Source organism: Salvia splendens, chromosome 4 (assembly GCF_004379255.2).
Source record: "Salvia splendens isolate huo1 chromosome 4, SspV2, whole genome shotgun sequence".
Lineage (NCBI taxonomy): Eukaryota > Viridiplantae > Streptophyta > Magnoliopsida > Lamiales > Lamiaceae > Salvia > Salvia splendens.
The window spans coordinates 13,772,844-13,791,164 of NC_056035.1; the positions used below are offsets into that span (position 1 = coordinate 13,772,844).

The following is an 18,321-nucleotide window of genomic DNA, read 5'->3' on the forward strand; positions in this document are numbered from 1 at the left end:
CGGTAGTGTGAATGATAACTACAGAATATAGAGAAGAAACCAAATCTTCAGAACCTCCCAAAATGACATAGATAAAGATGTACCTTCATTTCAGTATCTCCTCCAGAGGTAAATCGACTTCACTTTGTAATGCTGCCAATTCCTCTTCCCGCATCAACAATTCCTCAAGGCAAGATGTAAATTGGGTGATGAATTCACTGAAAATCGAGCTGGATCAAATGAGAATCTATCTGGCGAGCTGAAACCCTTCAGGAGCCGTCGGATTGCGAGATCATGGGAGATTGAATTCTGACCGTTCGATGCTTTCGACCGTTAGCTAGTTTAGTTTTAAATAGCAGTTAGTTTGTTGTTTTGTCGCATGCTCGGCAATTTCATTCCATTCAATAAAATTTCTTTTCTCCAAAATTACTCTCTCAATACTCTCCGATCAAACACACATACACTCAAGATTCACACACACACAAAAGTTTACAATTGGCGCCGTCTGTGGGAAGTGAATTTCAGAATCGTGTTGAATCTTGAAAAGGGAGTCGAATCTGCGAAGAAGGATGGCTTCACGTTTTGAGGCGGAGAAATTTACAGGCAAGAACGATTTCGCACTCTGGAAGATGAAGATGAAGGCGATGCTTACGCAGCAAGGTCTTGCGTCGGCTCTGACACCGAAGGAGAAGGGTGAAGAGGACAAAGATCTCGATGAAAAAGCAATCCAGCAACGTGCGGAGATTGAGGCAAAGGCGTATAGCACAATCGTTCTATGCCTTGGGGACAAGGTCCTGCGGGAGATCGCGAGGGAGACGACATCCGCAGGTATAATGGCTAAACTAGAAGATTTGTATCTTACTAAATCTCTGGCGAATAGGCTGATTATGAAGCAGCGGTTGTATTCCTATAAATTCTTGGAGGGAAAAGGAGTGTTGGAGCAGTTGGAGGATTTTAGCAAAACGATTGATGATCTGGAGAATATAGATGTGTCGATTGGCGATGAAGACAAGGCGATTCTGTTATTGAATGCGCTTCCATCTAGTTATGATCAACTCCGTGATGCTATATTGTATGGGCGTGAGAAGGCTGTGACATTTCTTGAAGTGCAGGCTGCTTTGAGATCAAAAGAGCTGCAGAGTCATGAATTGAGGTCAGGAAATTCAGTCAGTGAAAGCTTGAATGTGAAGAAATTCAAGGGGAAGAAGCCATACAAGAAATTCAGTGATACTCCAAAGCCTGCTCCGAATGATCAAAAGGAAACAAGATCCTGTCATTGGTGCAAGAAACCTGGCCACTTGAAGAGAGATTGCTATGCTTGGAAGAGGAAGCAGCAAGAAAGTGGTGAAAAAGGTGTGAATTCTATCGAGGAAGTAGATGAATCAGAACTTCCAGTGGCACTAAATGTTACAGACAAGAAGGAGGATGGATCTTGGATTATGGACTCGGGTTGTAGCTTCCATATGAGTCATAATCAGTTTTGGTTTGAAGAGTTAAGGGAAGCATCAGGATCTGTTGTCCTGGGAAATAATCAAGTGTGTGCAATTAAGGGAATTGGCACTATCAGATTGAAAGTTGGAGATAATTGTCATATACTACTGACTTCAGTGAGATACATTCCAGAAATCAAGAGGAACTTGATATCTTTGGGGTCTCTTGAGAGAAGAGGATGCAGATTTGTGTCTGAGGCTGGAGTAATGACTATCAGTAAAGCAGGAAAAACACTGATGAAAGCAGAAAGGAGGGGAAGCCTATATTATATGACAGCAACTGTTCAAAGAAATGCAGAGAATGGGACACATGTTCTTATTACTGAAAGCATGGGGTTGTGGCACTCTAGACTTGGCCATCCAGCCATTGGGACTGTGAAAGAAATGGTGAAGAAGGGACTTATTCAATGTGATGAGACAAAAGATGATGATTCAGTTAGGTGTGAAGAATGTATATTGGGAAAGGCAAAGAAATTGAGCTATCCAAAGGCCATTCACACATCCACAAAGCCACTAGATTATGCTCACAGTGACTTGTGGGGTCCATCTCAAGTTAAATCAATTGGAGGTGGAAGATACTACATGAGCATCATAGATGATTATTCAAGAAAGATATGGATATTCATATTGAGGGAGAAGTCAGAAGCATTCACTAAATTCAGAGAATGGCGTCTAGAAGTGGAGGCAGAAAAGAACACCACTTTGGGTTGTTTGAGAACAGACAATGGTCTGGAATACCTGTCAAAAGAATTTGATGTTTTCTGTAAATTGAGAGGAATTAAGAGACATAGAACTGTCCCTCTCAATCCACAACAAAATGGTGTGGCAGAGAGAGCAAACCGCACTATTTTGGAGAGAACAAGATGCATGTTAATATCTTCTGGTTTGGAGAAGCGGTTTTGGGCAGAAGCAGCTTCTACAGGAGTTGTATTGATGAATAAATGCCCCACCTCAAGTCTAAATGGAGATGTGCCTGACAACAGATGGTATGGTAGGAAATGCAGTTATGAGCACTTGAGGATTTTTGGCTGCAAGGCTTTTGCACATGTTAAGCAAGGTAAGCTTGAGCCAAGAGCTATAAAATGCATCATGTTAGGCTATCAGCCTGGAGTAAAGGGCTATAGACTATGGAGCATTGAGCCAAGAAATGAGAAAATTGTCATTTCAAGAGATGTTGTGTTCTGATAGAGCTAGAGCTAGGAGGAATCTGAAACCATCAAGAAAATATTCTGATGCAGAGTATCTATTTTTCTGCTTGATAGCTGCTGAGGAAGTGGATTACTCTGAACCTAGCACCTATGAGGAGGCAGAAAACAGCAGGGATTGGGAAAAATGGATGAAGGCAATGATTGATGAAATTGATTCCCTATTGAAGAATGGAACTTGGGTGCTGGTGGAAAGGCCTGATGGAAGGAAGATAGTGAGCTGCAAGTGGATTTTCAAAAGGAAAATAGAGGGCGCAGAGGGTGAAAAGGTGAGGCATAAGGCTAGGCTGGTTGCAAGGGGTTTTACACAAGAATATGGTGTTGACTATGATGAAGTGTTTTCCCCTGTAGTCAAACATACTTCAATCAGAGTTCTTCTAGCAATAGTGGCTAAGAAGAACTGGGAATTGGAACAATTAGATGTAAAAACAGCCTTTCTACATGGTGAGCTAAAGGAGACTATATATATGGATCAACCTAAAGGCTTTGTGAAGCATGGAGATGAGAACAAGGTATGCTTGCTGAAGAGAAGCATTTATGGCCTGAAACAAGCCAGCCGACAGTGGCACATGAAGTTCAACCAACATATGGTGAAATCTGGTTTTCTGAGATCATCCTATGATGAATGTGTATATATCAAGAGTGTAGGTGGAGTTGCAGTTGCTTACTTACTCTTGTATGTGGATGATATGTTGCTAGCTGGAACAAATATGATTGAAGTCCAGAAAGTGAAAGATGATCTCAGCAAGGCTTTTGAAATGAAGGATTTGGGACCTGCTAGAAGGATTTTGGGGATGTCTGTTGTGAGAAGAAGAGAGAGCAGACAGATATGGCTGAATCAAGCTGAGTATGTGTCCAAACTATTGAAGAAATTCAAGATGGATGGTACCAAGAAGGTGGCTGTACCAATGGGACAACACTACAAGCTGACAACAGAGCAAAGTCCAAAATCAGAGGCTGAGGAGAAAGAGATGCAGAGAATACCATATGCTAACATCATTGGTAGCATAATGTATGCCATGATTTGTACCCGGCCAGATGTTGCTCAAGCTATATCAGTGACAAGCAGGTATATGACCAGCTATGGAAAAGAACACTGGTCCGCATTAAAGTGGTTGATGAGATACTTGAAAGGAGCCACTGATTATGGGATCTTGTTTGATGGTGGAGCTGAATATACAGGAGATGCATTGATGGGGTGGAGTGACTCAGATTTTGCTGGGAATCTGGACACAAGAAGATCCCAATCAGGGTATCTATTTACACTCTATGGTTCAATTGTAAGCTGGAAGAGTGGTTTACAATCTGTGGTTGCGTTGTCCACCACAGAGGCTGAGTTTATGGCACTAACATCAGCTGTCAAGGAAAGCTCATGGCTGAGAGGAATGTTGGGGGACTTTGGAATAATTCAAGAGTTTGTAAGCATAGGATGTGACAACAATAGTGCACTATGCTTGGCTAAACATCAGGTGTATCATGAGAGGAGCAAACACATTGATGTGCGTCTACACTTCATTCGGGAAAGGATTGAAGATGGAGAAATAAGGATATTCAAGGTCGACACAGCAGATAATCCGGCAGATATGTTGACAAAGCCGATACCAAGAGCAAAGCTGGAGTCGTGCATGAATTTCATAAACCTTAAGAAGGTCAGCTGATTGGCAGTGTTATCATCAAGGTGGAGTTTGTAAATTGGGTGATGAATTCACTGAAAATCGAGCTGGATCAAATGAGAATCTATCTGGCGAGCTGAAACCCTTCAGGAGCCGTCGGATTGCGAGATCATGGGAGATTGAATTCTGACCGTTCGATGCTTTCGACCGTTAGCTAGTTTAGTTTTAAATAGCAGTTAGTTTGTTGTTTTGTCGCATGCTCGGCAATTTCATTCCATTCAATAAAATTTCTTTTCTCCAAAATTACTCTCTCAATACTCTCCGATCAAACACACATACACTCAAGATTCACACACACACAAAAGTTTACACAAGAGAAGGAGATACTCTATAATAATGGCTTAAAACTTCGAGCAGGAGATTTCACTGAGACAAAATTGGAGTCTGTAAAAATTATTTTTTGCAAGCAAGCACATGAACAAAGTCAGTTTTCTGCTAGCTCACAAACTAGATAGCCAAGATGTCCAATGAACGAATGCACGCCCAAGAAAATCACAAATCATATATTGACATCTTATTATCAATGACAACTCGCCCGAGTACTGAGTTTTGCTCGAGTATGAAAGCCTGGCAGGCTACCTTGTGAAAATTCATAAAGAAGTCACGAGTAAGAAGAGCTTTGGAAAAGAAAAAGACTAACAGCTCAGGTCAAGGTCAAGTTGCCAAAAACAGTTAGAAGAAACGATATGAATGAGATTAGCTAGAAAATAAAATGCATGGAAACTGCAGAATGTCCAACACAAACTTGAAAAGATTGCTTAAAATCTCCAAGAAAGATAGACAGTATTTGGATTTGAAACTTTCTCTGGCTTGCAAAACATAATCTGCATCTGCAGCAGGGATATCTGACTGGGATCCTAGCATTATCAAAGGATCAAAACTCAAGCAAGCTATAACACAATAGAATAGACCAATTTCAAAATTTTATCCCATGCCATTATCTGATTCGCCACCTCTTCTTGCAGAAGTACTCGGGTTTGTTTCAGCATTTTATAAGTAAGATGGCTTGCAAAGACTTGGTGGATTAACAAGATTTTCAGCCAGCATTGATGAGTACCTAAAAGAAGAGGGGGTTAGCATCAGTACTTCCATAAATATGATAACACAGATTAAGTTCATCATGAACCTGATGATGTTGATCCTCCTTGGGGATATTTCCACATAAAATTCTCAGGCAGATAGTCAAAAAGTTCCCATATAATATAGTAATAATACCTGTCAGTTTGCTAGAAGGAACTCAAGCTGTTTATCAAGAGCTTTCTTCTTTATCACATCAAGCTCCAACTGATGCTTGTATAACACCTGCACTACCATGATAACTAGATATTTAGTCAAATCAAAGTGTAAAGCAAGTTCCGGAGATGACTTGCCAGCGAATTTCTTTACATCCTTTGAAATATTGAGGGCAACTTTTCTTAACTTCTGCTCCTCTTCCTGATCAATTGTGTTCATCATTACCAAATTGAATAAAGAATTGTAATAACATCAGTCCAAAAATAAAGGGGGTAAAATGACATCTTTCTTTAAAAGCTCCTCCAACTACACGCAAAATGAAAAAGGAAAAATGTGCATGATACAGACCTAACAGGAGAACTCATCCCAAAAGACTAGACTGTTAGGAGAGAGAGTCCATTTAGTCTATATACCCCACATCAGTTGTTCTCACAACCGATGTGGGCACATCAGTTGTTCTCACAACTGATGTGGGAATTGAGTCCGTAACATTCGACCCTCCTTTAAGGGCCAACGTCCTCGTTGGTCACGGTCACATTAGTCACGGCTGGTTCTTTGCCAGGCCACCACTCCGTGGGCCACCACTCCGAGTTCTCGTTGGTCACGGCCACGTTGGTCACAGCGGATTCTTTGCCCGGCCACCACTCCGAGCGGTCCCAAACGCACTCGTTGGTCACGGCGAGTTCGTTGCTTGGCCACCACTCCGAGCCGTTTGGGCTCTCAATGAAAGCACCAATTGATACAGACCTAACAGGAGAACTCATCCCAAAAGACTAGCCTGTTAGGAGAGAGAGAGTCCATTTAGTCTATATACCCCACATCAGATGTTCTCACAACCGATGTGGGAATTGAGTTCGTAACAGTGCACCTTCACTCTTTTTTCCCCTCTTGTGGCCTGATCAAGCATGCCCTTGCTGGCCCACAAAGCCTGAGACAGCTTCCATTTCCTCTCAAGACTCTAAGTCCTAAACAATAATACAATGAGCAGGAGGGAAAATTTAGAAAGTTGAAAACGGTATCATGTTGAAATTTGACATACTTGGTTACCTTAGGGAAACCAGGCCATCTCTTTCCTCTTACTGAGCAGATCGTCAAAAACAACAGTATAGAAGTGATTTTGAACTAACATGAGCAACCAACTATCAATAACTATGTGGAGCAATACCTACAAAATTAGGAAAAAACGAGATGTTTTTTACATTAGATCTATAAGTTAAGATGCTCAAAGCCTATGTTTGATTTTTCCCATTACATACCATCCCATTGTTCACAATTGACTACTAGCTAGTCTTCATTCTCTTTATGCTGCCAATCAATTTCTTTAGTTCACTCAACTATGACACATTCCGCTAATTATACATACCATAACTATAACTGATTTTAATTTCAGCAGTACATGGTTTATCCATCTTAATACATTTTGCACTTAGTGAGAAAGATATACAAGTACAAAAAACTGTGTTGTACACTATCCATATCAATTACAATAATTTAGTACAGTAGTTCTATATTAAAGCAGATGACAGACAAGAAAAACATATGCTTGAGAATTCCACTACCACAGCATGAGCATAGGCTTTTAACATGTGAAGTAATCCTTGAGATCTCGATGACCGTTCATTAGAGTAAGGACACACAGCAAGAACATACTAGTCTAAATATTCACAAAAACTTCTGCAATCAGTATGTTCCGAAGAAAGATACGTGGAATATCATATTAATCAGATATATGATATTCCCCCTCAAAACAATTTTAAATGTTGCAAGAAAATGTTTGTTTGGTAAATCCCGAAAACATTGCAATCCCACCAGGAATCAATTGAAAAGTCAGCAAACCTGAATCAATTATTGTACATTGCACTCCAGTATCCATATAATTCCAAAAATAAATTTAAATTTCAAAATATAGATCTCATGTCAAATATAAGTTCGTTGTCAATTGTCATACAGCAAGACTTGTTTAAATTCCAATTATACCCCCTATAATAAACACCATTTCAATCACGCGAAAAACCAGAATCGTCATTTTACAATTCTCAACAAACGCCAATAAACCAGGCTCCAGTCTCCAGTCTCCCTCAGCCCTTCTTCAGCCACATCTTCGCCGTTTTCTCTTCCCTATAAATTATCACCCAAAATTCCACACTCTCACACCATACTCACGCAGCACACAATCATCCCTAGAAGAGATGAAGGCTTCAATCAAATTTAGGGATGAGCAGACGCCATTGCTCAGAGCTAAAATCCCACTCAATATTATGAATTTCCCCTTTCAGTCCGGCGTTTCTGCTGGCGATTCGAAAGACTTATCCCTAAACCTTAGAACTTTTCTCGATTGCGGCCCCTCTATCAAATTTTCCTACCGCCCAAATGATTCGCAAAAGCCTTTCAGCTTCGTTTTCAAAACCGGGATCTGGCATTTCGGCTCGCCCAGTAAAAGCCCTCTCGTGATGAGCGCCGAGTTCAATTTAGTCGGGAACCAAAACCCTACATTCTTCATCCACTTCAAGCCCGATTTGGGCGATTTCTCGCTGAAGAAGTCACACTCGTCGGCCTCCGTGAAGAATCTGGGCGAGAAATTGAACGCCGGCCGCGAGGATTTCGTGGATGGCAACAATTTTAACGGGAACGGATTCTTCCCGGCGGCGGAGTCGAAGAAGGCGGGGATAGTGGTGGACGGGCTGCTGAAGGGCGCTGAGCTCACCGCGAGGACGTCGGTTTCGCTGCGCGATTTCGCGATGGTGAATCTCAGGTGGGGGTTTAGGGTTCCGCCGCGGGAGGCGGCAGAGGATATGGATGCGGTGGTGGTGTCGAAGGCTGGTGATCGGATGGCTGGGATTAGACTACCGTACTTGGTGATGGATAAAATCGGGATTGAACAAGTGGCTAGAGCCGATTCGAAGAAGGAGAAATTGGGTCCCGCGTACAATGACGTGGCTGAGGCGTGTTTGGGAGTGAAGAAGCAGCTTGAGGTGATTCAAGCTGAGAATGGGCTGCTGAGCAGGGCTTTGATTGACTTGAGATCTGACGTGGCAGCCGGAAAAATGAATGTATTCTCCGATCACCACCTGAGCAAGTATGCCGGAGGCGCCGCCGATGGGAGAGGCGATAGTGATAAGACTTCAATAGAGAAGGAGGCATTTTGAAGGGTTTTTAAATCTATTGATATTTAGTTACCTATTTACCTATAAGTTTTTTTAGTGCGATTGAAATTATTGGATCAATATAAGGGCATGTTGCCCAATATAATCTGATCCAGATTTCATACTGTTCCATCACCATTTATTCCAAGTGTTTATAGCGTTCAAGTTTCATGAAATGAGTACAGATGGCTTTAAACATTTTTTTTGTTTTTTTTTTAAATTAGCCCATTTTGCATACTTCCTAATATGCCCTTGGCGTTTTCAGAAGCCCGCCACCCAAATTTCCTACGCGGAAAACCCATCTCATTTCAATTCAAATTTGGGGATAAATAAGGAGACTGCTACTGTCTGCACATTGATAGCAAACAGAGTGATGCAGACGGGATACGAGCACGGGAAAGGTACGCCCGAGTCTCTTCGATTTTCATTCCTGTTGACGGACTGTACATTTCCGTAGCTTTAACTATCTTCATTTGTTCAGTGCTTCATGTTGTTACCTCAAAAAACTTGATTAGTACTGATATTCACTTCTGATTTGTTACCAAATGCGCACCGTTTGGTGCGCCGTCGGCCACCGACATCGTGATGTTCTATTTATTTTCGCATCAATTGCTGAATCTTTGGCGCCATTGAAGTAGATATGCTTTCTTGTTTGCAATTTTGGCTTGACATTGCCGAGTTCCAGCTCTACTTACGTGATTGTTTGAAGTGAGTATTTAATCGACGAGCTTCTACTTCAGGTCTGTCTCCGTTACCCGGAGGACCGAATGTAGGTATCCCCAACTCTGGAAAACGTCCATGGGGTGGTAGCTCTAGCAGCAGGGTCGATTGCGATGGTATGTACAACCCTCTGTTTCAGTTAACACCGTCTATGTTGTCACGATGCTTTTAGATGATTTTATGACTGGGATGGTGGGGTTTTCTGTTCCAGTTGTGACTGCGACGCCGAGGAACAAGTTTCGCAAGGGGGAAAGATCGAGACGAATGTGGACTCCGCAGGAGGAAGAAATACTAGCCGCGACATTGCTAGACCTCACTGCGACAGGCTGGAAATCGGACAACGGTTTCAGGGCGGGGTACCTAAGTAAGATAGAGGACAGCCTCCGTGCCGAGTTCCCCAACACGGACTTGAAAGGAAACCCGCACATCAACTCCAAAATCGGGGCGTGGAAGAAGAGTTATGGCCTTCTCCGATCCATACTGAGTCGAACTGGGGTAGGGTGGAACCATCACGGTGATCACAAGTTTGATTGTAGTGATGAACAATGGGGACAGATTGTGCTGGTATTATGCTATCAACAATTGTCACTATCTATTTTAAATGCTACTTAGCAATTGGTCAACAATGCAGGCAGACAAAGAGGCCAAATTTATGCGGAACAAATCGTGGCCATTGTGGGAGACGTGGAAGACTATATTTGGCAAGGATCGTGCTTCAGGGCTGGCTGCTGAAGAGATAGGTGCAGCTGCGAAAAGTCTCCGTGCCCAGTTTGCTGGAGGCAGCCAGGTTAACGAAAACGACTACCACCTCTCCTTTGAAGATTTCATCCCTGAACCGTATACACCGGTGTCCAACAACAATGAGTTGCACGATGACAGCTCCGACAATAGTGGGAAACAGGCGTCGACTACCAAAACTATACCTCCGAAGAGGAAAAAGCCATCCCCTGATGCAGAGCTTATGGAGTTCCTAGGCAACCTCCATGAGAGAACTGATGCGCGGCTTGAGATGATTTCTAAACGCATTGGATATGAGTTCGACATGGGTCAAGCACGACAGGAAGTGTTTGATAAGCTCGGCACCGTTGAAGGCCTTACACTGCCCCAACGCAATCGTCTGTGTAATATTTTGGGTGACAAACCTCAACGTCTTGAAGTTTTCATTGGCATGCCGTCCAATGCTCGTCTTGGCTATCTCCTATGCCTTATCGAGGACGAACAGAAGAAAGGCTGACTAAAGCACATCAGAGTATGATTTAGTCAGCACTACTATCTTTTGCCAATGCATTTAACCTTATTTCCATGCTATTGCACATATAACTTATCTTTTGACAACTAAATGACATGGTTTATGTAAACTTCGTCAACTGATTCACTAGGCATATTACATATGAAGTAATTACAGTTTCAGATATGGAGGCTTAGTCAGTATTTCGTGCAAGATTTCAGGCTAACTTCATATATTTTGCAGTCTCGTACAATGGGTATATGGCTAACCTCTTTGGTGTAAAGCTAATAGAATGAAAATGTTTACCTTAACCATACAAGAAAAAAAAGAGTTCTTAAATGCTTGTTGGGATACTTTCTTCAATATGGTATCGTCTGGATTAAGTTTATGCAAATGTACCCATACATTTTCAATCATGCTTTAAGTTGGAGGAGTTTGAGTCAATTTGATTGACACTTATCTACCAATTCCATAAATGCAACACCCCACCCTCCATTCAAAGTACCATCGAGCCACACAATCTTTGACTCATTGTGCATATGGCAGTAATAGTGCATTCAATTCATTCATAATTCAATTCAACAAAATAAATGATTTATCATGTTCCATTATTTCATAGAATGTCCTCTCTTTTTATGGAATATTTAGAAATTGCCCATTTTTCTATATATGGTGGTGTATCAACTATCAACCAAATGAGGGACACAATTTCATTTCTTCCTATAATTCTACTATTCCATTAAAGAAAACTACTAAACATAAAAAAATTGGAAGTGAAAAGCTCACGTAACTGTGTACGAATAAAAAATTAGCATAAATACTACATGGTTTAAGCCTACTGATATTGAGACAAATTAACAAACACGTGGAATGCATAGACCAGTTTCACCGCCTCAAAAAGATTTCCCATTCCAAAACATGTCAATTAGCCACATTGCTGAATTGAAAACAGCAACACAAGATTCATTCATAATTCAATTTATCTAATTCGACCAACTTTGAATCTAATTTATCTCGCTCCATATACAGAACGAAATTCAATAAATATACCTGCAACATCCTCTCCGTCATATACGCTGAGGTGAACGGTCACATGCCACACTTTATTTGCTCACCCACCGTATCAGATATCATTAATTTTCTCCACCTTCATCACCACTTCTCTTTAATGCATTGGGTTGTCTTATCCATTTGAAGCCTATATAGGAAATACCTATGTAGTCGTTTACACAACATTCAACACTTAGTCGAACAAAAGAACTAAATTTGCATCACATACAACTTCAAATGGGAGGTGAAGGATCTAACTCCATCCCGAACGTCGACCAGGACTACCAAAGACTCCCTTCATTCATGAAGGTGTTCCACCAGGAGCGATGCAAGGATGACATGGTATGTGGGTATCTATTTTGATATATTACATATGAAATTGTTATGTTATTCTCACTTCAACTTATATCTTGCAGCGACTTCCTCCCGAATTCGTCGGGATTCACGGGAATGACCTACCGTTCGACTGTAGTCTCGTTTGGCCGAATGGACTACGATATAGGGTGCGAATTCTGAAGCTTGCCAATGGGTTCTTCTTCTCCTCCGGATGGAGAGAGTTTGTTCGTGCTACTGGCATCGTACACAGCGATCATCTCACCTTCACTTTGGTGGATGTTGGAATTTTCAATGTCAAACGGTTTGATAGCGCAACGCATTGTCCACCGCAGGGAGACGTTGACGGTAAACTCAGTTGAAATCATCTACTTTGTTCATGCGGGACTAATACTTTACCTCATTTTATTTGTAGTTGTTGAAGACGACGATGTGGAAGGTAGCTACTCCCCGAACATCGAGACGTCCGACGATTACGTGCCATCGGAGACTGAATCTGAAACAACTATGGATGACGACTACGTGGACGACAGCAGGGCACTAAACATCGACGGCTTCCCAACATTCGTCATTTCGCTCACCACGATGCACATCAATCGCAGCATTGAGATCCCATATGGCTTTTGGCAACGCCATATCCCGATGGGGGCAATTAAAGCGGGCGTGCATTTGGTGACCGAGGGGGGAATTTGGTGATGTACACTCAAACACAACTCGAGGAAGATATGGGTGAAGCATGGATTGGCTCGATTCAAAAACGAGAACAATATGGTGGAAGGGGTGCGTTGCCATTTCAAGCTCGTTGATGCCCTTGAAGTCCAATTTTACGTGTGGTTTGACCGTCCTTAAGATCGTTGGAAGCAATTACTTTAGCTATATGCAGTAGTAGTAAGCTTTTATTATCGTAATGTAGGTGAATATTGCGTTGAGTACGCTCATTTGATCATGGCAAATTTTCAATCTACTTGCTTTAATGTTTGATCATTGGGTTTAATGTAAGGTATTTTGGTGAATGTTTCGTAATTACGTTATGGCTCTGATGCACATTTCATTAAAATTCTTTCTATATAACACCACAATATCCAATATAGAGTTAGCTCCAATATTAATGCACATTTTCCAAAATTCCGTAGGTGATTTCGCATAATAAGTTTGTGCTTATGAAATACTATGAAAACTAACCATTTGTTTCCCTAATTTATTACGCAATACATTAACATAAAAATTTATCCATAAGCCTGATTAATGAAGGAGGAATCATAGAGCAACAATCATTTAGCATAAGCAATAGCAAATGCAGTGCCATCGTATTACAAGAAGTTCAATTAAAACTAAACGGCATTAACTCAATTCAAGTCATTTCTTTCCAAATGGATGAATCATTCATCTGTTATTCCACATGTTGAGTGCTAGACTATCTCTGAACTGAGTCCAATCGGAAGACGGCTCAACACAATCAACATACTCCCCACCAACGTTATCTTCCTCTGTGTTGGTTGTGTTCATGATTGTGTCTACTTCAAGTTCCACCGGATCCACCTCCATTTCACGTCGAATGAAATTATGGAGTAAGAAACATGCCATGATTAGACGGATTTGAGTTTTTATAGGATAAAATGAAGCGCTCCTTAGAATGCCCCACCGCATTTTCAAAACTCCAAATGCGCGTTCAATCACATTTCGAGCTTTGGTATGCCGCATGTTGAAGATTTCCTTCGGGGGTTGGGGAGCCTCGGTGCCAGGACCCCACTCCTTGAGATGATAGCGTACTGCCTTGAATGGTGTGAGGTACCCATTGCTATTTGCAAAAGCATTATCGCAAAGGTAATAGCAACCTATAAAACAGAAGGTGGAACGCGATTAATTTTACAGATGTGAAGAGAGCAGCTGAATAGATAAACAATGGGCATAATTAAAATGCTACCTTGAGGTACTTTTAGCCCACCGGCATGTGAAATTGTATCCCTGAGGACGCGAGAGTCTCCTGCAGAGCCTTCCCAGCCAGGGAGCAATTACACAAACTGCATTTGACGATCACACACAGCTAGCACATTAGTTGCTATCTGCCCTTTCCTCGTCCTATACCGTGGTTTGTCATCATTCGGAACTAAGACACTAATATGGGTGCCGTCCAGCGCGCCGAGACAACCCTTGAGTTAAACAAATAAAAGGATAAACTTTATTATTTGGTTAGCAAAAAAACATATATCCAAAGTGGATATTACAGTAAAATATACCCTTGTGCCCGTATTACCTTAAACCACTGCCAATGATGGTCGGTGCAATCATCCGGAACGGGTGCCGGTTTCGCAAGGAGCACAGGATAAAGGCTAAGTACAGCAGCAAGTACCTTATGCACATAATACGATACAGTTCTACCTGAACGCCAAAAAGTAGTCCCAACAACTCGATTCTTCTGATGGTGTGCCAATACAGACACAAATATTGTTGTTTGCTCCTCAACACCAAGGCATTTACCTACTGTCAGCCCCCCCTCTCAGAAAGTAAACGACACAACCTACCAAACGTGTTATGGTCCATGCGTAGATTGGATACACAGGCAGAATTTGTGACGTGCAGTAGCCGGTCTAAGTACTTTAACTGTGCAGGGATCTTGTTGAGCACGTTGTGTCACCGTGCGTGCTCAACAATCTGACGCCTCTCCTGTCTACACCGGGCCCGGATGAAACGATGTAACAATGTTGTGGTTTCTTCACGATAAAGGAGCATAATGTCCTCGAGCAACAAACATAGATGCGCTGATTTGGTGGAGTAAAGACTCATTTTCTGGCTTTGTATATTGGCCTTAACTAGATAATAATGTATGAGCAAATTGAAGGATTATCAACACAGAAACCAAGTACAAGGACACCCAAGATTAAATTCAACGTCATCGATGGGAACAGTTGTATTAACTGACTGAAATTTCAGAGGTAAACAAAGAGGGGCTGGGAAATATACCCCAAACGACGCCATAAGGAGCACGATTTTTGGCAAGAAGAATAAATAGCGAGCAAAATCAAATCACGAAAATTTGGATTAATTTCTGCTTACCTAGGCTTACAGAGGACCAGATCAGGAGCACGATGACGACGTAAAGCCTCTGATTTTGTGACTTTCCTGATTCTTGATCATACGATGTGTCCCAGAAAAAAATCCAAAAATTACGGTGGGTTTTTAAATCTACTTGCTCATATCCATGTGTGTAAATTGCAAGGGATAGCCGACAAGGACATACCTAGGTTGCTTGGGGAAAGTCAGCGCCGGAACTCTTCCGTTCACAACCAAATCAGCCATGAGCTCCGCCACGGAATCGATTTATGCAGATCTAGGGTTGGGTCGACATTAGTTTTTTTTTTTTAAAATTAACTTCATATATTTATATCATATATATGAAGGAGGAAATTACAAATCAACTCCTATAACAAGGAGGAAAGACAAATTACGCCACCTAGGGTTCGAACTCGAGACCTCCAGGATGGAGGTGGTATCCAGCACCCTTTACCGTTAGGCCAAGGGGCTTGGATTGGGTCGACATTAGTTGAAGGGGGGAAAATGAGAGAGCTAGCACGAGGCAAAATGCTACATTGAAATTTCAGAGGCAAAATGGTAATCTCTCATCCATTATTGGATCCGAATTTCTATGCAGAAATCAAAAAGCACCTCCATCGGCTGAATTGGATTTGACATATTTCACAATTGAACAGTGCGGGCACGAAAATTATCAGCGGGCTTCAGTAGGTGAAACCTTGTACCTTGAACAGCCAACAAGTCCAAGAAATAAGCTCATTTCTGCTCATATCGTGAAACTTGAACAGGCCCTTATCAAGATTCAAATTTGCATTTATCTATAGACTCGGATAAAAATTCAAATTTTGTTATTCTGTGATTTGTACCTGCCATTTCTTATTTGCATTCGTTGCACAATTCTTGCGATTTTATACACTCCGTAGATGATAGTTCATCAAGATTTAAAAGTTTCTCTATTTTTTTTTCTCTATTCGAACTTTTTAAAACTATCTTATTAAAATAAATAGAATAATATTTGGAGGCAACACAGTGACACACTCATTCAAGTTAAACTTAAAATAAAAAGGAAAAATATAAATATAATGAAAATAATATTGAAAACCTAAAAATTTTCATGTTCAGTTGGTCCGATATGTTCAGTTAGTTATGAGTCCAAATCTGGACTTTTTCAATTGTTCAATATGCATGTTTAAAACAGGTTGGCCTTCGATTTTGTACACGGCCAAGTTTGCCCTAGAATAGCTTGTGAATTGACTACTTTGCCCCCATCAAATTTGATATCCCCCAAAATTTCTCCTCAAAAAAGTGATGCAACATTGCAACCCTAGCTCTCTCTCACATGCATCTGCGATCGACCTCCCGAGGACTGGACGCCATTACCAGCGCTCCAATAAGCGGCATCAATGCACTCGCTTTGTACGAATAATAATTCCATCGAGCTTCTCTCTCATTCAGGTGTCGTCATCAATTCATTGACCCATGATCATCAAGTAAACTTATAGGCCTCATAATGAAAAATCTTAGAAATGAAGAAAATCTGCAGCCACTTTTTTATCTCATTTTTTTTTAAATTTGTGGCGATTCTATCGTTGAAAATAATAAATCCCTATATAATTAATACATCGGGTAAATGTTCGATTGAATTTCAAGATTAAGTTTATAAATTATATACTCATGCAGTGTGGTGTTATGGACCTAATTGGGCTAATTCAATCAAATCGAAAGTCATTGTGGGTCAATATTTTACAGCACTCGCAGCTCGCCTACAAAGCCCGATTTATCATTAGAGCATCCACAGTGGTCGGCAGACAAGCAATAGCCCAGCCATAGCCCAACTATGCCACATCAACAACACTAAATTCCTCCTGCCACATCAGCTGGACAAGCAATAGCCCAGCCACAGCCTTGCCACATCATCAGCACTAAAAATAAATAATTAACAATCCCACAAAATACGGAATTAAATTCACGCCACATATACGGGAAAATTCGATAATTTCATTTAAATTAAAAAAAATGTACATAATTTAACAAAATTACATAATAAAAAAATTACATAATTTAACAAAATTACATAATTAAAAAAAACATATCGTCGTGCAGTCCTCCGCGCCCACAACTCTTCAATTAAATCCTTTTGGAGTCGAATATGAGCATCCACTTGGTGCATGTCGGCATGTGCCTGGAGGCGGCCGGCTTCATCGTGAGGTACCTCGTCGTGGCTTGGACCGGCTTCATTATCGTCGTTGGCCCAACTAGTCAGTTGTACACTTTCATCTTCGACAATCATGTTGTGCATGATAATACAGGCGTACATTATATTAGCAATGCAGTCGACATGCCACAAACGCGTTGGACCCCTAACTGCCGCCCATCGAGACTGGAGCACACCAAATGCGCGCTCCACTTCCTTGCGCGCCGACTCCTGTCGTGCCGCAAAGTAGGCCTTCCTCTCATCTGATGCGCATCGGATCGTCTTCACAAAGATGGGCCACCTAGGGTATATCCCATCCGCCAAGTAGTAGCCCATATCATGTTGGTTGCCGTTGGCGACAAAACTGATGGCCGGACCGACGCCCTGGCACTGCTCGTTGAAAAGGGGCGACGAGTTGAGGACGTTGAGGTCGTTGTTCGAACCGGCTATCCCAAAATACACATGCCAAATCCACAACCGGTAATCAGCTACGGCCTCGAGGATCATCGTGGGATTCTTTCCCTTGTAGCCGGTCGTGTAGAACCCTTTCCAGGCAGCAGGGCAGATCTTCAACTCCCAATGCATACAATCTATGCTGCCTAACATACCCGGGAACCCATGCTTCTCCCCGTGCATCTGCATTAGCTCCTGGCAGTCTTCGGGGGTTGGGCTTCGAAGGTACTGCTCACCGAATATTTCAACAACGCCCTGACAAAAATACTTCATACATTCAAGGGTTGTCGTCTCGCCGATGTGGAGGTACTCGTCCCACATGTCTGCCGCGCCTCCGTAGGCCAGCTGCCTGATTGCCGCAGTGCACTTTTGAATAGGTGTGTGGCCGGGTCTACCAGCCGCATCGTTCCTGAAGCAGAAACACAGATATCGGCGCTCCAAAGCGTCGAAAATACGCATAAACAGGGCCCTGCTCATCCTAAAACGCCGCGTGAAAAGGTTGGTGTTAAATCGCGGCTCCAGTGCGAAGTAGTCTTCGTATAGCCGCTGATGTGCAGCTACGTGATCCCGGTCAATCACTGCTCGGCGGT

General features: G+C 41.9%; 2 protein-coding genes and 1 long non-coding RNA gene across 4 annotated transcripts; 2 read left to right on the plus strand and 1 right to left on the minus strand.

The window, feature by feature from the left end:
• Positions 1-5,080: 5,080 nt before the first annotated feature.
• LOC121800464 lies at positions 5,081-5,893 on the minus strand. Its single transcript, XR_006050513.1, has 2 exons — positions 5,474-5,893; positions 5,081-5,404 (listed from the first exon to the last, which is right to left on the minus strand). It is a non-coding gene; the product is annotated as an uncharacterized LOC121800464 (long non-coding RNA).
• Positions 5,894-7,769: 1,876 nt separating this feature from the next.
• Positions 7,770-8,726, plus strand: LOC121800694. The gene has a single exon (XM_042200211.1). The coding sequence runs from the start codon at positions 7,770-7,772 to the stop codon at positions 8,724-8,726; it is 957 nt and encodes a 318-aa protein (XP_042056145.1).
• Positions 8,727-8,898: 172 nt separating this feature from the next.
• On the plus strand, positions 8,899-10,857 carry LOC121799018. Of its 2 annotated transcripts, none has more exons than XM_042198326.1 (4): positions 8,899-9,124; positions 9,464-9,559; positions 9,655-10,007; positions 10,075-10,857. In XM_042198326.1, exons 1-4 carry the CDS (start codon positions 8,899-8,901, stop codon positions 10,675-10,677), a joined length of 1,278 nt encoding a protein of 425 aa, XP_042054260.1. In that variant the 3' UTR covers positions 10,678-10,857. The 2 variants fall into 2 exon arrangements, with proteins under 2 accessions (XP_042054260.1, XP_042054261.1); XM_042198327.1 differs by having other exon boundaries at positions 9,655-9,938.
• The last annotated feature ends 7,464 nt before the right edge of the window (positions 10,858-18,321 follow it).